The following is a 25,603-nucleotide window of genomic DNA, read 5'->3' as shown; positions in this document are numbered from 1 at the left end:
GCCGCTGCTGGCCGTCGCCGTGCGTAAGCGCGGCCACGGACCCGGCAATTCTCCGGCTGCATCAGCAGCTAGAGCCGGGTGCTCTACCCGTGCCGCTGTGCTAGCCCCCAGCCAAACGGAAGATCGGTTGCCATTTTACGTCATTTTCTGTCATCAAACACCACCGTTCACATGCCGGTGTGGGGCCATAGCCTCAGAAACGGACAATCCAGCCCAGGGTATTCACATATACGGAATCCACACATACACGGGGCACATACACACACACACACAATGAAGGAAAAACACGCCACATTCGCACATGTATAGATCAGATGCAAAAGACACACTGAACACAAACATAACAAAACACAAACTGAGAAAACAGTTTGGATCTAGATTCGTCAATTATCTTAAGTGAATTTTTGAAGCAATGATGCCAAAGAAAACCAGGTTCTTCAGAAAACGGATGGTTCAATCGCGCTAATGTTGGGAGCTGAAGTTTGTTCTTCACATACCTTCATCACAGTTCTGTTCATCGTCCCCGGTTTCGCAGTCTCTGTTCTGATCACAGACGTCGAGCAAGGAAAGGCAGGTGTTCCCCTCAGCGCAGTGAAACTGTACAGGGCAAACTGGGGAAGGAGAGAGAGAGGATGAAAGGAGAAACAAGTACGAGGGAGAAAGACAGATCATGAGGGGTAGAGAGAGGGAGAGAAAAGAAGCTCAGGAACGAGACCCCAACTACGGGTGCAGCAGAAAAAGGGACCAAAGAAAGATGAATAGAAAAAGGTGAAAGCAACCAATGAAGAAGATGTTGAAAAAGGTGGGGGGGGGGGGGGGGGGGGGTGGGGGAGGAAGTGTGAGAAAGAATGGAATCCAGAAGGCAGGGTTGGAGAGTGAGAAGATAACATCACATAAAGGTACAAACCAGCAATACTTGTAAATAATAATTTATCAACACAGGTTGGGGGAAATACACAATAATCTTTTATTTGAAATAGTTGCCTTAGTTCTTTTTGAGAGAACAGATCTGCTAAACACGTTGGTTTGTGGTAATTTATAGAGAATGATACGCCGACCTAATCAAGTGAGACAGGACGACACAAATCTGTGGAATGCTTTTGTGTACCTTCCCCCCCATCAGCACATCAGGCGAGGCCGGGGCCTGGTTATGGTTTCCTTGACAACCTGAAGTGACCCCGGGCCCACCGACCTCGTGAGTACAATTAATCATTCTGAATCACTGTAGTTGAGTTGAACTGAAACGTTCTTTCGCCAAGTTGAGCTCCAGGACTCTGCGATCGGGGTCACCCTGGGAGTTGGATGAGGCCTTGAACTATTTGACGGCGAGGTGCAGCAGTACCGTGGCCCTGAGAGCCAGAGGCAATGGTTCAGAATCAATTCCAACACTGCTCAATACATGATTTGAATTGTGACAAGTGGGAACTGTAATGATATGTAGAATATCATTTGTGTATGATTTGATAACCGAACTGTAAGTTAGGATAGGTGCCATATGCATCCGCTGAGATTCTAGCATCCGACCACAGATGGCGTAGTGGCAGGAGTAGGTTACTAGAAGACAGGCCTCATGGAGATACAAGGTAATCTCCCGGACAGCACAGGGACAAAGAATCTGGACAACAAGCACAGAACACAGCTCCTGAGTCAATAGTTATTAATAAGAGTTAACCATTGTTGTTTGTATTAAGCCATAATATCCAACTGCAATCTTACATCATGTGCTTCATGTTCTCTACTTTCTAAACCACAAGGCCCGAATCCAAGCCCAACTTGATAATATATCAGCCGTTCCTCCAATGTTGTCCACCCAAAATGTTGGAACTCCCTCCCTAACAGCACTGTGGGTGTACCTGCACCACCTACACCTCAAGGCTCAGGGACTGCAGCGGTTCAAGAAGGCGGCTCACCACCACCTTCTCAAGGGGCAATTAGGGATGGGCAACAAATGCTGGTCTAGCCAGCCACACCCACAACACCCACATCCCGTGAAAGAATCAACAAATGTCACTATACTGCGCACAAAAGGCACGGCACAGACAACAGCCACTGGCCTCTGGCTTTTAGTCTCCCCTTACTCTCGTTACATGTCCTTTGTAACGTCCCAATATTTACAGACAACTAAATAAATATAAGATAATCATCAATATCCTGCAGCGTGGAACCAAAGTTCAGAGTACCTCACTGGTTTTGCTGGAATGGTAGCTGAGCTCCAATGCTACATTACAAGGATGATTATACAAATTATCGTTGTATTCCCTGAAATTGGGAAGGTTAAGGGGTGACTTGATCAAAGTGTTCAAGATACTGAAAGACAACCGATTGGCAGAAACAAAATGCTACGGGGCTGGGGTACATATAGAGAAACGATTCTCATTGATTGTAGAGTCTAGAACTCGGGGGGGGGGGGGGCATAGTCTAAAAAATTAGAATCCGTCCTTTCAGGAGCGAAATTTGGAAACAATCCATAGAATCCCTCCAGCGCAGGAGGCCATTCGGCCCATCAAGTCTGCACCGACCCTCCGAAAGAGCACCTTACCTAGGCCCACAGCCCCACTCCATCCCTGTAATCCTATCTAACCTTTTGGACACGAAGGGGCAATTTAGCACGGCCAATCCACCTAACCTGCACATTTTTGGACTGTGGGAGGAAAGCGGAGCACCCGGAGGAAACGCACGCAGACACGGGGGAGGACGTGCAGACTCCGCACAGACAGTGACCCGAGGCCGGAATTGAACCCGGGTCCCTGGCACTCTAAGGCACTGTGCCGCCCTTGCCGCCAATTTACACACTAGGTGACAGAAGTTTGGAAATCTCTTCAGAAAATGCCAATTGAAGCTGGGTCAGTCGTTCACCTTAAACCTGAAATTGATAATTTCTTGTCAACCAATAACCATTCATTCTTCTCTTGCTAACACATCTGATAGCAAAGTTCCCATGACTGTGGCTAAGTCACGAGATAAACACACGTTTGATATTTCTCTATTAAACATTTGCTGTTTTGGAATAGATGAGAGAGCTAATCATCACCTTGAACAAGCAAATGGGGATGAAACCAGTTTGTAAAAGAGCAGTGACCCAGTATTGCTCTGGCTGCCAATGAGACTATAAACCATCCACATTAAAGGGCCATTCATCTCACTGTCTGTGTGACAATCTCAGGACAGGACCCCCCCCCCCACCAATATTATACTAAACAGGAGCCTCCACTAGTCAAGAAAAAATTGATTGTGCAAAGATATTTTGAGGTTAAATGATTTGGAAGAAAATGTAGCTGGTAATAGTAAGTTCTCAGACGACACAATTGGTGGAGTTGCGGATAGTGAAGAGGATTGTCAGAATATACAATAGGATATAAACTGTTTGGAGTCTTAGGCAGAGAAATGGCAGATGGAGTTTAATCCGGACAAGTGTGAGGTAATGCACTTTGGAAGGCCCAATGCATGTAGGAATTACACAGTAAATGGTAGAACTCTTGCGAGTACTGACAGGCAGAGAGATCTGGGCGTGCATGTCCGCCGATCACTGAAAGTGGCAACGCATGTGGCTAAGGTGAGACTATAAACCTGTACCAGCCTTCCCGAACAGGCGACCAGGGCTTTTCACAGTAACTTCACTTGAAGCCGACTTGTGACAATAAGCGATTTTCATTTCATTTTTTTCATTTTCAAGGTGGTCAAGAGGGCATACGGCATGCTGACCTTCATCGGTCGGGGCATTGAATATAAAAATTGGCAAGTCATGTTGCAGCTGTACAGAACCTTAGTTAGGCCTTGTTTGGAATATTGTGTACAATTCTGGTCGCCATACTACCAGAAGGATGTGGAGGCTTTGGAGAGGGTACAGAAGCGGTTTACTGGGATGTTGCCTGGTATGGAGGGCATTAGCTATGAGGAGAGGTGAGATAAACTCGGTCTTTTCTCACTGGAACGATGGAGGTTGAGCGGCGACCTGATAGAGGTCTACAGGATTATGAGTGGCATGGACAGAGTGGATAGACAGATGCTCTTTCCTCAGCTAGGAGAGTCAAGTACTGGGTTTAAAGTGCCTGGGGAAAAGTTTAGAACAGATGTGCGAGGCAGGTTATTTTATACCGAGTGTTAAATATTTGGAATGCACTGCCTGGGGAGGTGACGGGAGCAGGTACGTGTGGTGATATGATTTGCATAGCTGTCTGCCATTGGGGCAGAACACCGGCTTACCATTGGCCCTGGTCGGTCATGTGCCTCTCGACCGATTGGTTGAGGCCAGTCATGTGACAGCTCTCCGATTGGTCGAGAGGCTGAGTTAACCATGCCTCCTTGCCGAGGTATAAATAGTCAAACGCCCGGCGGTCGTCCATTTTATTGTAGGCCACCGCAGGGCTAAGTTCTAGTTTATTAAAGCCTAACTTTTGTAAAGCAACTCGTCTCTCGTGCAATTGATGGCTCATCAGTACGATAGCGGCATTGAAGGGGCATTTAGACAAATATATGAATAGGGTGGGAATGGAAGGATACGGACTCCGTAAGTGCAGACGGTTTTAGTTTAGGCGGCGCAGCCTTGGATGACCGAAGGGCCTGTTCCTGTGCTGTATTGTTCTTTGTTAAAAATAAAAACAGAGCAAAGAAGCATTACTGTAAGCTGTGTTGCCTACATTAATGGAAATCCAAGCTAATCTTTTACTGAACAACTTTATGCCGCATCTTTTCAGTCGTAAAATATTACAAGATGCTTGACAGGAACATTAGCAGACAACATCTGAGACAGTGACACTTTGGGGCAGGTGACGAAAGAGGTAGGTTTTCAAAGAGCCTTCGCAAGGAGGAGCAAGAGAGGGAGAGAGAGAGATTGATGGAGAGGTTTAGGGAGAGAATTTTGGAGTCAAAGGCCAAGTGAGATGACGTTGAGGCACCGATGGTGGGGCATTAAAATCAGGTATGTGCAAGAGGCCAGAATTGGAGGCTGAGGTGATGGGGACAGCCAAAACGATGGAGGGGAGGGGGGAGGGGGCGGCGATACTTTATCTGAGAGTGTTGCCGATTGATTCAATGGTGACTTCGCATACTTAACAACAGAAAGTAAATTGTTTTTTTTTACCGCAATTATTCTCGTCCACTCCATTGCTGCAGTCCTTCAAACCATCACACTCTGTGACGCACAGGCCAGATACAGAACACAAGACCTCCTCGGGGCAGGCTGCAACAGAGGGAATAAAGCAGACAGTGGGATGATACTGTGTATGTATACAATGTCAACTGGCTGATATCTCAGGATTATCACTCCCGCCAAAACTGCACACAATACTCAAGGTGTGGCCTCACCAAGGCCCTGTATAAGTGCAGCGAGACATCCCTACTCCTATACTCCAATCCTCTGGCTATGAAGGCCGGCATGCCATTAGCTTTCCTCACCGCCTGCTGTACCTGCATGTCAACCTTCAGCGACTGTTCCACCGTGACACCCAGGTCTCGTTGCACTACCCCTTTTCCTAAACTGCCATCATTCAGATAATAATCGGCCTTCCTGCTTTTGCCACCAAAGTGGATAACCTCACATTTACCAACATTATATTGCATTTGCCAAGTATTTGCCCACTCAGCCAGCCTGTCCAAATCACCCTGCAGCCTCTTCGCATTCTCCTCACAGCACGCACTGCATCCCAGCTTAATGTCGTCTGCAAATTTGGCGATATTGCGGCAATTCCTTCATCCAAATCATTCATGTACATTGTGAACAACTGGGGTCCCAGCACTGAACCCTGCGGTACCCCACTAGTCACTGCCTGCCACTCTGAAAAGGACTTGTTTATTCCCACTCACTACTTCCTTCCTGCCATCCAGTTCTCTATCCACGTCAATACATTACCCCCAATACCATGAGCTTTAATTTTGCTCACTAACCTCCTGTGTGGGACCTTGTCAAAGGCCTTTTGAAAGTCCAGATACACAACATCCACTGGTTCACCCTTGTCCACTCTATGGGTCACATCCTCAAAAAATTCCAGAAGATTTGTCAAGCATGATTTCCCTTTAGTGAATCCATGCTGACCTGGACTGATCCTGTCCCCGCTTTCCAAATGCTCAGTTATTTCATCCTTAATAATTGACTCCAGCATTTTCCCTCCCACCGATGTCAGGCTAATCGGTCTATAATTCCCTTTGCCAATTGTCGTAATAACCCATCTGGTCTGCTAGTGTCCTTCAAGAACAGAAGGAAATCTGCCATCCTTACCGGGTCTGGCCTAAATGTGACTCCAGACCCACACAGCGATGCGGTTGACTCTGAACTGCCCCCCAAGTGAAATGGCCCAGCGAGCCACTCAGTTCAAGGGCAATTGGGGATGGGCAACAGATGCTAGCCCAGCCAACAATGCCCACATCTCAAGAACGAGTTAAATAAATTGTGTTTTTAAAAATAAATTTAGAGTACCCAATTATTTTTTCCGATGAAGGGGCAATTTAGAGTCTCCAATCTACCTATCCTGCACATCTTTGGGTTGTGGGGGTGAAACCCACGCAGACACGGGGAGAATGTGCAAACTCCACATGGACAGTGACCCAGGGCCGGGATTCGAACCCGGGTCCTCGGCGCCGTAGGCAGCAATGCTAACCACTGAGCCACCATGCTGCCCCGTTAAATAAATTGAGTTTTTTTTTAAAATCGCCCCTACAACCCAACCCAATCCACTTGCCTCATCCAGGATCACCTGGTATTTAGCTGGAAGCGAGTTACCAACTCTGTTTCGAGATACCCCCAGAGTTGTCACCACATGACAATCTTCCTCCCACTGCCCCCATCCCCTTCCCCCATGCTCCCACCATTGGCTGCCTGACATGTCCATCCTCTCGATGCCCCGCCTTCACCACCGGATTGGTTCATGCTTTTTTCTTTCCTCATGTCCAATGTTTTTCTAACGAATAACGAAAAGTGGAGCAAAACACCATTTTTGTACTGGCCTTATGTTTTCACTCGCAGGTTTTGTTCGCAGTGAGCGTCCAGGAGATTTCTTTTCAATTCCTGGTGACTCCCCGGAGAGCTGGGAATTCTTTGGTCGGATCGTCAATCAGCGACACGTTGGTGTGGGCGTCACTGGGCCAGCATTTATTACCCACCCGTCCCTGGGTTCCCTTGGAGTGAGTGGCTAACTAGGCCTAGGACAGTGCACCACATTACGGTGGTCCTGGAGTTACATGTCGGCATCAGTGAAGCAGATGGGTTTTTAATGACAATTGTTTCCCGCTCATCGTTAGACTTTTAATTCCAGATCTTTATTGAATTCAAATCTCACCCTTTGAACCTGGAGCCCCAGAACATTACCCTGGGTCTCCAGTGACAACACAACTATGCCAACATCTCCCTCATCATAGAATCCTTACGGTGCAGAAGGAGGCCATTCAGCCCATCGAGACTGCACCGGCCCTCTGAAAGAGCGCCTGACCAAGGCCCACTCCTCTGCCCCATCCCCGTAACCCCACCCAATCTTTGGACACTAAGGGGCAACTGATCGTGGCCTATCCACCTAACCCGCACATCTTTGGACTGTGGGAGGAAACCGGAGCACCCGGAGGAAACCCACGCAGACACGGGGAGAAAGTGCAGTCTCCTCACAGACAGTGACCTGAAGTCGGAATCGAACCCGGGTCCTTGGTGCTGTGGGACAGCAGTGCTAACCACTGTGCCACCGTGCCACCCTCATGCGACTTAAAATCTGCCAGGACTTCCCTACTCCCACTCCTGGGAGGGATCTGGATACTTGCTGAGCCTTGCCCCCATCCAGGAGTAAGAATCAATCCTATGGTTTCACAAAAAACCTGTTATGGGCTTGTGGGTGGCACGGTGGCACAGTAATTAGCACTACTGCTTCACAGCTCCAGGGTCCCAGGTTCGATTCCCGGCTTGGGTCACTGTGTGGCGTCTGCAAGTTCTCCCTGTGTCTGCGTGAGTTTCCTCCGGGTGCTCCGGTTTCCTCCCACAGTCCAAAAATGTGCAGGTTAGGTGTATTGGCCGTGATAAATTGCCCCTTAGTGTCAAAAAAAAAGGTTAGGTGGGGTTACTGGGTTACGGGGATAGAGTGGAGGTGTGGGCTTGAGTAGGGTGCTCTTTCCAAGGGCTGGTGCGGAATCGATGGGCCAAATGGCCTCCTTCTGCACTGTAAATCCTCTGATTCTATACCCTCCTCAGGTCAGCCCAAGAAACCTGGCTCCTGAGGCTATTCCACCATGAAGGGTACCCATTTTCGCAGTTGGACAACTTATTTTTATTCTTGGGATGATTGAACCAGAAGAGATTGACTGGAACGGAACAGGGATGAGGGAGTTCATGTGGAGAGACTGGGGAAGCTAGATAGTTCTCCTTCGAGCAGAGAATGTGAAGGGGCGATTTAATCGAGGCATTTGAAATCATGAGCAGCTTTCATCAGGAGAAACTATTTAAAATAGCAGAGGATCGGGAACCAGAGGACGCAGATTTCTGGTGATTAGTTGACGGGGGGGAGGGGGAGGATGATGGTCAGAAGATTTGCCAGAAATGTTTTCGGTATTCTTCCCCTATTTATCAGGAATGCTTTCCAAAGGGCAGCACGGTGGCACAGTGGTTAGCATTGCTGCCTACGGTGCTGAGGTCCCAGGTTCGATCCCAGCTCTGGATCACTGTCCGTGTGGAGTTTGCACATTCTCCCCGTGTCTGCGTGGGTTTCACCCCCCACAACCCAAAAGATGTGCAGGGTAGGCGGATTGGCCGTGCTAAATTGCCCCTTAATTGGAAAAAATAATTGGGTACTCTAAATTTATAAAAAAAAAAGAAAAAAGGAATGCTTTCCAAGGTGTATCATAGCGAAATCAGGCACCCGCTCCCCTACCCCCGAAACAGGGAAGGTTCAGACGTACGGTCCGATTGGTTGAAGAGGCTGTAGGAGAACTGGATTCCAGGCCCTGTGAGGGTCACTTCGGAGGTAAAGGTCACCGTTGTGGTCAGCGACACGACAAAGATCCTCTCCGCGTACGGCTGCAGCACTCTCTTCCCACACAGCCTGAGAAGAGAGGAGATGCAGTGAGGAAGGTGGATTTGCAGCACAGCCTGAAGTATAGGCCTCACATAGGCCAGCAATTGTGGGCCTCCCTTGTTTGAAGGCAGTGGCATATGGAACACTCCATGTGCACTGGCATTATCCTCCACCCTAACCAAAAAGTGTCCATCCTACATGCGAATATGAGCAGATGGTTCAACCAAGGGAGTACATGAGCTCGATTCTCTTCCAACATGGCCCAAGGCTGACCAATAGCTGTTGCGAGCTAACTTTCTCCATTTTGTTCAATTCAGGATATCGTGCACCAATAACCAAAGCTGACACTTGTCATGTGGATGTACCTTTAAGAAATGGGTGTTTATCTAATAGCTGCAAATTATGTCAGAGTGTGGGTGGAGCTGGGCTGTCTGTCTGTTTTTACTTTCGTTTTGAGCTGAAAAGCTGCTTTGTGGCTCTGCTTTTGGTTTTGTTTTCAGAGTTGGAGAGCTGTATTCAAAGCAAGCAGATGCGTAAAATGATCGTTCTCTCTACAAGCTAAAGATTGTCTTCAGCTCATTGATGATTACAAAGTAATACCTGTTTCTGTAGAGAATTTAAACCTGCTATCTTTGTTAAAAAAGTGTTTAACTTATGGATGTTGCTAAGGTATTAAGGGTTACCTATAGTATTGTATCTGTGCGGTTATGTGTGTTGTTAGATAAGGTGTTTACTGTGTGTTTATAAAATGTTAACTGGATTCATAGAATAAACATTGTTTTGTTTCAAAAAAAACCTTAACACCTGGAGAGTGTAGCCTTGTGCTCCCCATAACCAAAATCTATTAAAAGTCGTGAGTCAGGTGAACTCCATGATATACTTTGGTGTTCTCTAAACCCTGGTCCGTAACACACTCCGCTGTAATGCTATGGGAATGTTTGCTGCCTTCTGAATGAATAGTTAAACCAACTTCCTGTTTGCCCTCTCAGGTAGATATTAAAGATTCCATGAGAGGGGGCGGTGGAGTTACCCCTAATGTCCCAACCAATATTTGCCCCTCAATCAACATCGCTGAAACAGATTCTCTAGCCACTATTACATTGCTTGCTGCCGGGAGCTGGCTGCGTGTAAATTGGCTCCTGCATTTTCTATCTTCCGACAGTTACTACAATTCAAAAAGTATTTCATTCGCTGTGAAGCACTTCGGGTATCCTGAGGACCAGCAGCTCCAGGCTATCACCTGCCCAAAGGCAAGCACCTGGGGGCCTCTGATCCCTTGGGGGACCCCCAGGAGTGCGGTTTCTTCTGGTCCCTGTTTGTGGAGGCCAGAGCTGAATGGCTCTCACTCGAGGTCTCCGAGACGAAGGGGTCCATGGGAATCTACACATTAAAGTGAGCGCAGCTGTCTTGTTTTAATATGCAGTCTTGCTTAAAAGTTATCCCGCCCACAATGGGTGGAATGTACATTAAAACGTCTCGTGAGACCGCGTTAGATCTCACGAGGCGTCGCGAGCCGGGTAGATCCAGGGAGCAGGTTCTCCTGGCTTCTATCGGTCATGCTACACCACAGCGAGCTGCTTTTCGTGCTCACTGTGGCTGTTCGATCGCGCCCTATGACTTTGGTGTTTTTGATTCCTCCATTACAGCAATTGCATGTCATATAATCGGCTGTAAGGCACCTTTAGACTTCCTGACAAGTGCTGTAAAAACACAGATTTCTCTGATGCCCATAGTTTGAAATTGTAACTTATTCAGAGCTTAGAAGTGATTAAGGAAGGAGGAGGTAGAGGAAGGAGAACTTACAAGGAAAAAGCAAAACAAAAAAGGCAATTGGAAAAGATGCTGAACTTACTTCCTGTTCTGTATCCTCCACTGACCTTGCCAGCAGGGTTTTGTGAAGGTTGGTGTGTCTAGCTCATAACCATCAAACCACAGAGTGATACCATAGTCCAGGGATGGTACCTGTGTGTGAGATCGGAAACATTGCAGACAAGGTAAATCGGAGCACTTTAAAAAAAGAGTGTATGCCACAACTATTCAAAGGCTTGGTTAGACCACACCTGGGAAACTGCTGTCTTGACGATCGAGAAAACCCCAAATAACATACGGACATGCTGAGCTCTTAAATAAGACCTGTGGTTTAAAAAATGGACATACAAGCCAAAGGTGGCTAAGGACGCAAATTCCACCACTGCTTGAATGCTGGTGGGTGATAGGAAGATGGAGGCAATGAAACCGGACTCTGTCTCCAGACACGGATTCCTGAGAAGTGTAAAAGCCATACAGAAAATAACTGCCATCTCCTGTGGAGATAATGGGAGCTGCTGATCATCTCAGCAGGAATAATATCTTGTGAGAAATGTCCCAGATGTGTTTATGGATTTCTGATTTCTATGTACGAAGACTGGTATAAAAGCCAGCTGACAACCTTGGTCATGGCCGAATAGTTCTGGGTTCACCAGTGTGCCGTAGAGGAGGAAGGACACATCAGACCCCTGCAAAGTTTTTGCAGGTGACCCTCGCTCTGATTTCTGAAGCAAACCGAGTCAGCAAAGGCACAGCTGGAAAGGAAACAGGGCAGCTCCTCGGCTAAACTGCAGAACGCAGGAATCTCAAAACTGACTATTCGCCTGCAGAGGTTGGCACGTCTGGAATCAGAAATCATAACGGCAACAGCATTTCACCATCCACTCTTCACGGACAAGCCCAAGATTGTCCTTCGAGCCTACTCCGCCATTCATTAGGATCATGGCTGAACTGTTTGGAACCTCAATCCCACATTCCCGCATCTGGGTCAGATCCTAAACTACAGAGTATAAGAAAGTAGACCAATCTCATGGCTATCAGATTGAGTATTAAACCATTTGGCCCAATAAGTCTATTCTGTTTTGGTATAACCCCACTTTCTCATCTTATCATTCAACCCTTCTTTACAAAAGGTGCCCTTTGAAATCATAGTGATTCCTCCATGGACCTTTTGACTAAAGTACTCCTTATGTCTGTTGACTGTTGTCTGAGCCAGAATTACCTTTGATCCTATCCTTTTTTAAAAGGCGTGTCCTGGTTTATGAAACCTTTGAACTATTCATTCGGATCAGCAAATCCCATCTCCTTCTTAATTCTGAAAACTTCAATTACGCTCCCAGTCCTGGTTAATGAAAAATGAAATTAAAATCGCTTATTGTCACAAGTAGGCTTCAAATGAAGTTACTGTGAAAAGTCCCTAGTCGCCACATTCCGGCGCCTGTTCAGGGAGGCTGGTACGGGAATTGAACCGTGCTACTGGCCTGCCTTGGTCTGCTTTAACAGCCAGCGATTTAGCCCAGTGTGCTACGAGGCAATTGCGGTGGCGAATCTTGAGAGGACGCCTCCGAGAGATGATCTTCTCGGGTTGGGTAAGATTGAGAATGGCACGGAAAATTTGGAACATAACTTTTTCATTTGAGTATACGCCCGGATAGAGCAGGAAAGGGAGTCATTAAAAAAACAACAGTCGGATGCAGTAATGGATGGACTTGAGGCTATTCGATGGCAACCGAGATGGGTCAAAAGATATTCCTCATTAATAGTAATAATAATCTTTATTGTCACAGTAGGCTTACATTAACACTGCAATGAAGTTACTGTGAAAATCCCCGAGTCCCCACACTCTGGTGCCTGTTCGGGTACACAGAGGGAGAATTCAGAATGTCCAATTCACTGAACTGCACGTCTTTCGGGACTTGTGGGAGGAAACTGGAGCACCCGGAGGAAACCCACGCAGACACGGGGAGAACGTGCAGACTCCGCACAGATGGTAACCCAAGCCGGGAATCGAACCCAGGTCCCTGGCGCTGTGGAGCAACAGTGCTAACCACTGTGCCACCATGCCGCCCACGAATGACCTTGTGAATTGGGTCATTTTTGAGTCTTGTTTCATCCAGCAACCACACATCCATAGAATGCCCACCGTGCAGAAGGCCATTTGGTCCATCGAGTCTGCACCGACCCTCTGAAAGAGAACCCTACCTAGGCCCATTCCCCCGTCCTATCACCATAACCCCCACCTAACAGCAAACGGGATTATTATTTAAATGATAAAATATTAAAGCATGCTGCTGTGTAGAAAGATCTGGGTGTGCTAGGGCATGAGTCGCAAAAAGTTGGTTTACAGGTGCAACAGGTGTTTAAGAAGGCAAATGGAATTTTGTCCTTCATTGCTAGAGGGATGGAGTTAAGACTAGGGAGGTTATGTTGCAACTGTATACGGTGTTAGTGAGGCCACACCTGGAGTATTGTGTTCAGTTTTGGTCTCCTTACTTGAGAAAGGACGTACTGGCACTGGAGGGTGTGCAGAGGAGATTCACTGGGTTAATCCCAGAGCTGAAGGGGTTGGATTACGAGGAGAGGTTGAGTAGATTGGGACTGTACTCGTTGGAATTTAGAAGAATGAGGGGGGATCTTATAGAAACATATAAAATTATGAAGGGAATAGATAGGATAGATGCAGGCAGGTTGTTTCCACTGGCGGGTGAAAGCAGAACTAGGGAGCATAGCCTCAAAATAAGGGGAAGTAGATTTAGGACTGACTTTAGGAGGAACTTCTTCACCCAAAGGGTTGTGAATCTATGGAATTCCTTGCCCAGTAAAGCAGTTGAGGCTCCTTCATTAAATGTTTTTAAGATAAAGATGGATAGTTTTATGAAGAATAAAGGGATTAAGGGTTATGGTGTTCAGGCCGGAAAGTGGAGCTGAGTCCACAAAAGATCAGCCATGATCTCATTGAATGGTGGAGCAGGCTCGAGGGGCCAGATGGCCTACTCCTGCTCCTAGTTCTTATGTTCTGACCTGCACATATTTGGACTGTGGGAGGAAACCGGAGCACCCGGAGGAAACCCACGCAGACACGGGGAGAACGTGCAGACTCCGCACAGACAATCACCCGAGGATGGAATCGAACCTGGGTCCGTGGCGCTGTGAGGCAGCAGTGCTAACCACTGTGCCGCCCTGCCGCCCCAGATCAACTCTCCTTCCTCACAGAAGTTGGCCTTTGCTACACTCTCTGAAGCGTAATAGATCCTTGCAATAACATGTTACCAATGCTTCAAGTATCATTCCAGATGGGGTCTAACCAATGTTTCAGATAGCAATAACATCACCTGTTTTGATTTCTATCCTCACTCTTTTGTTACAACAACCTCACGCATTTTTCAATGCTTCCACTGGAAAATCCCTTTCCAGTTTAATACATAATGTAATTGTAGATTTCTAAAATAAGCTGATCTCCTACTGGGACACTGTGGCAGTAACAGCGCTTTGGGAAACCCTGAGATCATGAAAGGTGCACAAATAAAAGTCAAAATCTATGTGTAGAAAATATTACTTATAAAAGATATATTTTTATTCAAAATAATTCTATTTTATACATCACACCAAAACAACACATCTTACCCAGGTGAGGTGAGAGTGACTGCCCTTGATATCAAGGCAGCATTTGACTGAGTGTGGCTTCAAGGAGCCCTAGCTATACTGGAGTCAATGGGAATCAGGGGGAATACTCTCCGCTGGTTGGAGTCATACCTGGCACAAAGGTGGATGGTTGTGGTGGTTGGAAGTCATCTCAGCTCCAGGACATCACTGCAGGAGTTCCTCAGGCTCAGGTCCTAGGCCCAACCGTCTTCAGCTTCTTCATCAATGACCTCCCTTCATCATAAGGTCAGAAGTGGGATTGTTTGTGGATGACTGCACAATGTTCAGCACCATTTGTGACTCCTCAGGTACTGAAGCAGTCCATCTCCAAATGCAGGAAGGCCTGGGCAATATCCAGACTTGGGCTGACAAGTGGCAAGTTATATTCTCGCCACACAAGCGCCAGGCAATGACCATCTCCTACATGACCAATGACCACCTTGGGCAGCACGGTAGCATTGTGGATAACACAATTTTTTCACAGCTCCAGGGTCCCAGGTTTGATTCCCGGCTTGGGTCACTGTCTGTGCACATTCTCCCCGTGTGTGTGTGGGTTTCTTCCGGGTGCTCCGGGTTCCTCCCACAGTCCAAAGATGTGCAGGTTAGGTGGATTGGCCATGCTAAATTGCCCCAGTGTCCAAAACTTCCCTTAGTGTTGGGTGGGGTTACTGGGTTATGGGGATAGGGTGAAGGTGTGGACCTTGGGTAGGGTGCTCTTTCCAAGAGCTGGTGCAGACTCGATGGGCCGAATGGCCTCCTTCTGCACTGTAAATTCTATGAAGAGAGGATCTAACCATTGCCCTTTGATATTAAATAGCTGAAACCCCACAATCAACATCCTGCGGATTACCATTGATCAGAAACTGAACTTGACGAGCCATATTAGTACTGTGGCTTCCAGGATAGGTCAAAGGCAAGGAATCCTACGGCAAATAACCCACCTCCTGACCCCTCAAAGCCTGTCCACCATCCACAAGGCACAAGTCAGGAGTGTGATGGAATATTCCCCACTTGCCTGGATGAGTGCAACTCCAAGAACACTCAAGAAGCTCGACACCATCCAGGACAAAGCAGCCCCGCTTGATTGCTCCCCCTTCCGCAAACATTCAAACCCTCCCCCACTGAAGAACAGTGGCAGCCGTGTGTACCATCTACAGGAGGCGCTGCAGCAACTCACCAAGTTCCTTAGGCAGCACCTTCCACATTCATGACCACTACCATCTAGAAGGACAAGAGCAGCAGATACCTGGGCACCCCACCACCTGGAGGTTCCCCTCCAAGTCACTCACCACCCTGACTTGGAAATATATCGGCCATTCCTTCACTGTCGCTGGGGCAAAATCCTGGAACTTCCTCCTGAACAGCACAGTGGGTGTACCTACACCTCACTGCAGTGGGTCAAGAAGGCAGCTCACCACGACCTTCTGAAGGGCAACTAGGGATGGTCAATAAATGCTGGCCTAACCAGCGATGCCCACATCCTACAAATGAATTAAAAAAACCCCAAACAACACGCGAACCACAACCCTCCGCCTAACTGAATAAACAATCCCCCGAGACCCCCTCTCCACTGCTCCCCTCCCACTCTGCGCATCGGTAACTAACGGTGACCAGCTCCCCTCATGCTGTGCTTGACTTTTCGAGGCATAGGAACTCCATCAGATTTCTCATCCACACTGAGGTGGAGAAGGTGACCTCCGTCGGCACTCGCCTACGAGTAACCAGTGAGGCGAAGGCCTGGACATTTGCCCCCCATTCCCCTCTGCAGCTCTGGCAAGTCTGACACCCCCAACATGCCCACCAAGGGACAGGGCTCCTGTTCAATTTTCAGAATCGCCAAAATGGCGCCAAATAAGGAGACCGGGACCCCCGCGAGCTTAGTAAACACGACCAGAACATGCGCACAGGGCTGGCCGGACCCTTCCACAGCGCCCGCACTTGTACCCCACACCCGCAAAAAGCCGACTCATCCTGGACCTGGTCAGATGAGCCCTATACACAACTTTAAGCTGCATTAAGCCAAGCCTTGCACAGAGCCTCACTCCACACCCCATCCTCCAACACCGGCCCCAACCTCTCCTCTCACTTGGCCTCAACCCCTCCCTGTGTAGAGAACTATTTTTCACTCCATTTCTAATCTTAGTGCCTTCTGCGCAATCAGAAAGATAGAAAGACCTGCAGTGCATTGTGGATAGCACAAATGCTTCACGGCTCCAGGGTCCCAGGTTCGATTCTGGCTTGGGTCACTGTCTGTGCGGAGTCTGCACGTCCTCCCCGTGTGTGCGTGGGTTTCCTCCGGGTGCTCCGGTTTCCTCCCACAGTCCAAAGATGTGCAGGTTAGGTGGATTGGCCATGATAAATTGCCCTTAGTGTCCAAAATTGCCCTTAGTGTTGGGTGGGGTTACTGGGTTATGGGGATAGGGTGGAAGTGTTGACCTTGGGCGGGGTGCTCTTTCCAAGAGCCGGTGTAGACTCGATGGGCCGAATGGCCTCCTTCTGCACTGTGAATTCTATGAAATAACCTAAAGTTTCCCGAAAGCCCTTTAAAGCTAACTGAGGGATAAATGTTGTCCAGGTCACTGGGGAGAAATATTGCCATGAGGCTTTGCATGTCCGACGGAGGGCAGGCAATTAAGGCCTTGGCTTAATATCTTATTGGGAAGAAGGCACCTCTGACCGAGCAGCTCGCCCTCAGTACTGCGCTCGGCTTCTCAGCCTTGATTCTGCGCTCGTGTTTCTGGAGTAACACTTAAACCCAGTAGAATTCAAAGGCGAGACTGCTACTCAGTGACCAAGGTTGATACGTTCTCTTATCTGTAATGGTCTTGTCGGATGGCCTGATTTCTATTACAAGAACACTTGTAGCTAAAGCTATAAACATTAACGTTAACTGTGGGTAAATTATATACAAACAACAGACGAATAACAGTATGATCATGCACAAGCAACCTCTCTCTCCAGCTCCCTTCCAGCCAGTCTGCTGTCACCTGACTCTAACATTCACTTATATACTAGTGAGACTCCTAGTGGTCAGTCAGTTAATTACAACACAACCATGATGTCACGACATCATCATCAAACTTGTCTAGGATGTCATGCAAACCAAAATTAGGTTTTAAAATTAGGAGTTCCTGCCGTTCTTTACCACCTTCTGTACTCACAGTAAAATGCCAGGTGCACTCTGTGTTGGGTGGGTAGTAGCTGGGAAAGAATGGAGTGCTCGCATTTCCTTGGATTTCCAATCCTTCCATCAATGTAATATTAGCGGAACAATCTGGAATGAACGTAACAAGAATTTAAATTGCACATCGCTTTTCCTAATTGGGTAAGGACTAAACGTTTAGGGCACCTCTAGATTCAACCTGGTCTTCAAGTCCTTTCATGCCCTCTGCCCTCTCTATAATCTTCTCCAGCCCAGCAATCCTTTTAAATATCTGAGCTACTCCTATCCTGTCTTCTTATAGTCTCATGATAATATTGCTACTCAATGTCTTGGACCACACTCATTCCTCACTTAGCATCGCTGGAACAGATGATCTACATGTGGGAGCTTTGTGGGATATATAAATGCACATTTTTGTTGACTCTTCACTTCATTCCCTTTCCAATTCTCTTCCTGCATCGTGTGCCACAATAAGGCAGAATTTCATCACTTTCCATAGCTCATTATTTCTGGAACAGGTCGCTAGTCCGTCTCCTGGGACTTACAGCTTGAGGGGCTATACACTCCACATCAAATGTGTTTGATGCACTTTCACCCCAAAATGGCAGGTATGAGGCAAACTGAAAGAGTGACGGCCGCCATGTTCAGAATATAAGACATAAGAGCAGGGGAATTGGCCCATCGAGCCAGCGCCGCCATTCAATACAATCATGGCTGATTTTGGGCTTTAACTCCATTTTCCCGCCCGCTCCCCCCATCCCTTCATTTCCCGAGAGACCAAACATCTGCCTATCTTAACCATAAATGAATTCAACGATGGATCGTCCATTATCCTCTGGGGTAGAGAATTCCAAAACTACACAACACTCCGAGTGAAGAAATTTCTCCTCATATTCATCCTAAATGACCGGCCCCCCCTTACCCCGAGACTGCCCCCCCCCCAACCCCGAGACTGCCCCCCCCAACCCCGAGACTGCCCCCCCCAACCCCGAGACTGCCCCCCCCCTCTCTCCCCCCCCCCCAGTGTTTTAGGTTCCGCGGTCAATTGAAATAATGGGTAGGAATCTCTGACCCCCCCCTACAACGGGTTTCCAGTGGCCTATGCAGCTTCCCATTGGCCGTCAGTGGGATTTTCCGGTCCTGTCGATGGCTACGGTGTTTTGCGTGACTCGCCCGTCCTGTCAATGGGTAAACCCACTGTGGGGGATGAGGTGGGGGGGGGGGTTACCCCTGGTGGGACTGAAAGATCCCACTGGGATGGGAAGGGTTGGAAGATCTCACCCAATCTCTTGGTGTCTGCCCTATCAAACCCCTTCAGAATGTTGGAAGGTTTCAATGAGACAGCCTCTCATTCTTCCAAACTATAACTAATATAAGCCCGATTTACGCAGGACAACTCCCTCATCCCAGGGACCAATGTAGTGAACCTTTGCTGTACTCCAATGCAAGTGTATCCTTCCTTAAATGTAGGGACAAATCTGCACCCACTATTCTAGATGTGGTGTCACCAAAACCCTGCACAACTCCACCAAGACTTCCTGATCCGAGTGCTCCATTCCCCTCGTAATAAAGGCCAACATGTCGCTTTCCTTCCCATTTGCTTGCTGCACCTGCATGCTAACTTTCCAGATTCCTTACATAAAGAACACCCAAGTCTCTCTCAACATCAATATTTACCTTTTAAAGGTATTTAGCTTTTTTATTTTTATGGCCAAAGTAAATAACTTCATACTTCCCTAAATTATACCCCATCCACCATCTTGTTGCCCACTCACCTAACCTGTCTTTATCTTTTGCTGTTCCCCTGTGTCCTCCCCACAGCTTACCTTTCTATCAAGTTTGGTCCGATGATTTTATTGGGTAACGTTACACAAGAAGAATCCCTTTCAAAGGCCTGAATCAGCATTTTTTGCATATTCGAGGCCTGTTTCAGTTATCATCCCTTCCATCGATTAATTAATCCTGAGGCAAGGGAGTGCCATTGAACTCTAGCTGTCCTCAAAGAACTGCCTCTCTCTTTCCACCTCGCAAATTCCCCCCTTCCCGTAACCCTCCTTCCGTCCAGCAGGGCGGAAGGATCAGAATGTGAATGCTTGGCTGAGTGTCAATTGGACACCCACAGACTCTCTTACCGGGCATTGGCACGGCCTGTGCGGAGAGCCTGAATGGATCGTAGTAACTGTACTGGCCCTGCTTCCAAATGACCGCCATCAGGTTGGCCGATGAGAATAATTCCACCACTGGTTCTCGCCAGCTGCATTTGTAGATCCTGATCCGAGAGAGAGAGAGAGAGAATAGAGATAAGGCTGGGCAGACGGAAAACTATTAGGGCAGGAAAAGACATGGCATGACTAGTCTGCTCAATCATATGAATTACATAAGGGGCTGGATTCGCGCCCCCCCCCCCCCCTCACCCCCCCCCCCCACCCCGCTGCGTCACATTTCTGTTTCACCTCGCCAGCGGGATGCTCCGTTACGTCGGCTGGTCAATGGGGTTTCCCATTGTGGGGCAGTCCCATGCCGTCGGGAAACCCCCGGGCTGCTGGCAAAATGGAGCATCCCGCCGGCGGAGAATCCAGCCCAAGATGTATGACACAGAAACAGGCCATTCGGTCCATCCATGCCATGCTGGCATTTATGCTCCACTTGAGCCTCCTCCCACCTCTCCCCTTCTAAATCCAACATCGGAACTCCCTATTCCCTTCCCCCTCATACGGTTCTCTAGCTTTCCTTTAAATACATCTATATTATTCACTTCATCCACTCCCTGTGCTAGCGAGTTCCACATTCACCCCACTCTCGGGGCAAAGAAGTTTTGAATGAATTCCCGATTGGATTTCTTTGGGACTATCTTATATTGATGGCCTCCAGTCGTGCTCTTCCGACCCCGCCACTAAAGGGAACGTTGGGCGGGATTCTCCGGTCCCCCAGCCGCGTGTTTCTCGGCACGCGCCGTCCGCTGGAGGCGGGTCTCTCTCTTCCCAGCATTTGCCAATAGGATTTCCCATTGAAGCCACTCCATGTCTCCGGCAAACCAGCGGGTAGGGGGCTGCGCTGCCGGAGGGAACAGAGAATTCCGAAGGCCGGAGAATTCCGGCCACTCTCTCTGTATCCACTCCAACAAAACCTTTCAGAATTTCAAACACCTCTATTCCCCTTAGCCTTCGTTTACAAGAGAGCAGGGACCCAGCCTGTCAATCATTTCCTGATACATGGGGCAGCACGGTAGCATGGTGGTTAGCATAAATGCTTCACAGCGCCAGGGTCCCAGGTTCGATTCCCGGCTGGGTCACTGTCTGTGGGGAGTCTGCACGTTCTCCCCGTGTGTGCGTGGGTTTCCTCCGGGTGCTCCGGTTTCCTCTCACAATCCAAAGATGTGCGGGTTAGGTGGATTGGCCGTGCTAAATTGCCCGTAGTGTCCTAAAAAGTAAGGTTGGGGGGGGGGGGTTGTTGGGTTACGGGTACAGGGTGGATATGTGGGTTTGAGTAGGGTGATCATTGCTCGGCACAACATCGAGGGCCGAAGGGCCTGTTCTGTGCTGTACTGTTCTATAATAATAATATGCCCATGTATTTCTGGTCTGATTCTTTCATAAGGTGCCACATCAAAGGTCATCACACAAGGGGCGCGATTCTCTCAGCCCGGGGCCGGGCCGGAGAAACCCGTGACCAGCGCGAATCGCGCCACGCCACCCTGACGCCGGCATGCGAATTTCTGCAGAGCGGAGAATCGGCGGCATTGGCGCTGGCGTGGTTGGTGCGGCGCTGGTCGGGGGCCACTTTCTCGGCCCAGGATGGGCTGAGCGGCCTTCGTAAAAATGCCAAGTCCCACCGCCGCCATCTATACCTGCTCTCAGCCGTTGGTAACACGCTGTGGAAGGGTCATGGAGGAGGGGTGGGGGGGTGGGTTGGCTGTGCGAAGGGGGGGGGGGGGGGGCTCCGTTGTGGCCTGGCCCGCGATCGGGGCCCACCGATTGGCGGGCCGGCCTCTCTGGCTGGCGGCCTCCTTTCTTCCGCGCCGGCCCCTGTTGTCCTGCGCCATGTTGCGTAGGGGCAGGTGCGTTGAAGGAAGCCACTGGGCATGCACGCGTTGGCGCCGGTGCCACTCTGCATGTTGATCCCGCAGCGCCCAGTTCTCGCCGGGATCAGCAGCTGGAGCGGCGTTAACCGCTCCAGGGCCGTGCTGGCCCCCTGTAGGGGCCAGAATTGCTGATCCTGAGGCCGTGTTGATGCCATCGAGAAACGCGACGGCATGTCCGACGGCGTCAACACTTAGCCTCAGGATCACAGAAGATTCGAGCATCTGGTGCTGGGTTTGATGTATCGGCATCGATGGATGATTGGCTCACCAGTTGAAAACTGAGAGCTGGGATAGATGGGTCATTTTCACATTGCCAAACATTAACAGGAATAGGGCGGCAACAATTTACGATCCGTATGAATGGCTCGGAGAAGGGACCAACCGTATTGTAGTCAAATTTGGTTCGAATAGGAAGATAGGTTGGAAAGTAAATAATGAGGAGGATATAAAGAATTTGCTAAGGGATACAGATAGGTTAAGTCAGAGGGTAAATATTTGGCAGATGGAGCATAACGTGGGAAAATATAAAGTTATCCACTTGGACCGAAAAAATAAAAAAAGCAGAGTATTATTTAAATGAAGTGAGATTATAGAACGTTGCGGTACAGAGGAATCTAGGTGTCATTGTACATGAATCAGACAAAAAGAGCATGCGGGGCAGCGAATAATTAGGGAGGCAAATATAATGTTAATTTTTATTTTAAAGAGGTGGAGTATAAAGGTAGTGAAGTTTTTTCTACAACTGCACAAGGCGTTGGTGAGATCAGACCTGGATTACAGGCACAGTTTTGGCCACCTTACTTCAGGGGGGATATACTTGCAATGGAAGCAGTTCAGAGAAAGTTCTTTTGCTTGATTCCTGGGATGAAGGAGTTTGTCGGACGAGGAAAGGTTGAGCAAGTTGGGCCTATACTCATTGGAGTTGCGAAGGTTGAGAGGTGATCTTGTTGAAACATTACAAGATTCTAAGGGATACATACTGAGGCAATGTTTCCCCTTGTGGGGGAACCTACAACTAGGGGGCACAATCTGAGGGTGGTCGTTGGTGTTTGCAATCCTCTCCGCCAGTGAGCAGGAGAGGCTAGGTAAATGGAGAGATTCATGGCTGAGTGCTACAGCCATTTTTGGAGCAAAAGATTATGGGGAATGGGCAGGAAAATGGAGTTAAGGACAACCATTATCTTATAAGCCAGAGCAAGCTTGAGGGACCAAATCGCCTACTCCTCCTATTTCTTAAGTTCTTGTAAGTCCTCTCTGCACCCACTAGTGCCTCTATATCCCTTTTATAATGTGGTGACCAGAGCTGCTACACCACTGTGGACAGCACGGTGGCACAGTGGTCAGCACTCCTGCCTCACAGTGCCAGGGCCCCTGGTTCAATTCCGGCCTTGGGTGACTGTCTGCGGAGTCTGCACGCTCTCCCAGTGTCTGCGTGGGGTTCCTCCGGGTGCTCCGGTTTCCTCCCACAGTCCAAAGGTTAGGTTGATTGGGCATGCTAAATTGCCCCTTAGTGTCTAAGGATGCACATGTTAGGTGGGATCGGGTGGGGGGAGTGAGCCTAGGTAGAGTGCTCATTCAGAGGGTCAGTGCAGACTCAATGGGCCGAATAGCCTCCTTCTGCGCTGGAGGGATTCTATGATACCTTTGTGGTCTCACCAAGATTTGATACAGGCACAGCATAAGTCCACTAATTCAATAAGATCCAAACCAATCTCTCAACCTGTCTTGGTTCCTTAACCCTTAATAACTTTAGCTCCCAATAAACAATTTTAGATTTGAAAATTCATTTGACCTCTCCAGCCTTTGAGGAGGAGAATGTTCCAGATTGAATTTCTTCCCTGACTTCAATTTTAATTCTAATTTTACAGATCGCCCCTTAATCTTCTCTAAGCCTAGACTTGTGCAATCCTTGTCCTCATAACTGAATCCTTTTATCCCTGGTATATCAGAAGGGAGTAATTTATAAAGAGCTGGGTTTGCTTTTGCTCCCATGACAACAGGAAGGTAAATGTGTAAACAAAGCTGGACGACTCACAAAGTTAACAGTGTGCTGAAAGCGGTTGCAATGTCATTATAGATTAGAATCCGGTCACTACAGCCAACGAGCAACCATTCCACCCGCAGTTTGATTAACAGGCCGCTGGGTCCCTGGAGGTGCCAGAAGCAACTCTTGGAGTCCGAATCCGGTCCATTCAGTATGATGCTTTGGTCAGACTGGACGGAGTGATAACTGTGGCAGTCTACAGGAAAGAAAGCAGAAAGGAACCATGAGAACCAAAAGAGCAATGATGTCCCAGTGGGTGTAGGAAACTGAGGGAGTAGCTAGGCCTCAGGCTTATTTCGGGCCTGATTTCTCCCGCGATTCCCCAATACTAAGCAGTTAATGCCCATCTCTCTCTGGAATTTATTTGCGCGATGTGAGTCCGCAACCTTCTCACAGGTGATTAGGGACGGGCATTAAATCGTGGCTTAGTCAGCGACACGCACATTCCACGAAGAACAACAAACAAATGTTGAGTAAGCCTTGACACAGCTTGTCAGCTTTTTGATGCCAGCATTGTACATTTGCACTTTAATTGGATTTCAAATGAGCATAGATCGTAGAATCATAGAATTTACAGTGTAGAAGGAGGCCATTCAGCCCATCGAGTCTGCACCGGCTCTTGGAAAGAGCACCCTAGCCAAGTTCAACACCTCCACCCTATCCCAATAACCCAGTAACCCCACCCAACACTAAGGGAAATTTTGGACACTAAGGGCAATTTATCATGTCCAATCCACCTAACCTGCACATCTTTGGACTGTGGGAGGAAACCGGAGCACCCGGAGGAAACCCACGCACACACGGGGGGGGATGTGCAGATTCCGCACACACAGTGACCCAAGCCGGAATCGAACCTGGGACCCTGGAGCTGTGAAGCCATTGTGCTATTCACAATGCTACCGTGCTGCCAACAGAAGTCTTGAGTGTCATAAGGGTTCTTTGATGCTGCACTCCTCAAGTTTTCCCTGGGCTTCTTTACCTGCCCTAGTGCTGGTTGTCAATGAGAAGGGGTATGCGGTGCTGTGCTGCCTGGACTTTCTTTGGGGAACACATCGCGCCCGCAGGCTGTACTTCGACAAAAGGGAAAGATGCCACAACAATAAGGAGAAACAGGGGTTACTCTGCGAGACACTGCTCACGATATTTGTTCCTCTGGGCGTGAGTCAGTGGTAAAACAACAAGACTGGTCCTTCTGCTTTGTGCACCCATAATTTCTTCATGCTCTTTGATGCCAAGATGCCTTTTGTGATAGTTTTCCAAAAAACAAACGTTAACGTGTTTCTAGATTCCTGGGCCTTAGTCCAGTTTGGGTCGCGTCGTGTTAAGCACACTGAGATGACACGGGCTGCAACTGGATGCAGCTATAACTTAAAGATGCCCCAGACCTTGAAGTTAGTTCAATTTGATTTTTTGAACCTGTCACACAGTTAGCACAGTTCTCTGCGAGTCCGACTCTCTGCTAACCTAAGCGTGATTACTCTGTCTGACTGAACCAGACTAGCTCTTAGCCACGTGCTGGAGGTGTTATGTGATATATGCACCCTGACTCACTCTGGAGATGTCCCCAGTGGAAAGAGGCGGAGTGTGAGTGCCTCATGCCTTTTATAGTGGGAAACCACCCCCAAGTGTTCTGCCTGCTGATTGGTTATGTCCTGTTCTCTGTGTTCATTAGCTGCCTGTCTGTATCTCATTATGTGCATGTCTGCATATCACGACAGGCCTATTCTTCTATGTGTCATTTAAGTAGAGAATACTTACGGCTGCAGAAGTACATCCAGAGCGAGACCTGACTGCAGATACATGTTAGGTCAGGTAATCAGATGTAAACTGTCCAGCTCTGCAAAGTAGCAACTGCTGACACAGGGAGCTCAGCAAATATTCAA

General features: G+C 48.4%; 1 protein-coding gene across 1 annotated transcript in view; it reads right to left on the bottom strand.

Annotated features, from left to right (window-relative positions):
* Nucleotides 1–25,603, bottom strand: part of LOC119956568 (transmembrane protease serine 6) — an 81,373-nt gene that overhangs the window by 11,367 nt on the left and 44,403 nt on the right. The window contains exons 7-13 of the mRNA XM_038783872.1: nucleotides 23,712–23,916; nucleotides 19,728–19,864; nucleotides 17,594–17,706; nucleotides 10,837–10,946; nucleotides 8,869–9,011; nucleotides 5,081–5,179; nucleotides 498–611 (exon numbers count right to left, since the gene is read on the bottom strand). Coding sequence (XP_038639800.1) covers nucleotides 498–611; nucleotides 5,081–5,179; nucleotides 8,869–9,011; nucleotides 10,837–10,946; nucleotides 17,594–17,706; nucleotides 19,728–19,864; nucleotides 23,712–23,916 — 921 coding nt within the window. The remainder of the gene's footprint in view (nucleotides 1–497; nucleotides 612–5,080; nucleotides 5,180–8,868; nucleotides 9,012–10,836; nucleotides 10,947–17,593; nucleotides 17,707–19,727; nucleotides 19,865–23,711; nucleotides 23,917–25,603) is intronic.

Source organism: Scyliorhinus canicula, chromosome 23 (assembly GCF_902713615.1).
Source record: "Scyliorhinus canicula chromosome 23, sScyCan1.1, whole genome shotgun sequence".
Classification (NCBI taxonomy): domain Eukaryota; kingdom Metazoa; phylum Chordata; class Chondrichthyes; order Carcharhiniformes; family Scyliorhinidae; genus Scyliorhinus; species Scyliorhinus canicula.
The sequence above is the reverse complement of the archived record's forward strand: the minus strand, read 5'-3'. Positions and strand labels throughout refer to the sequence as shown.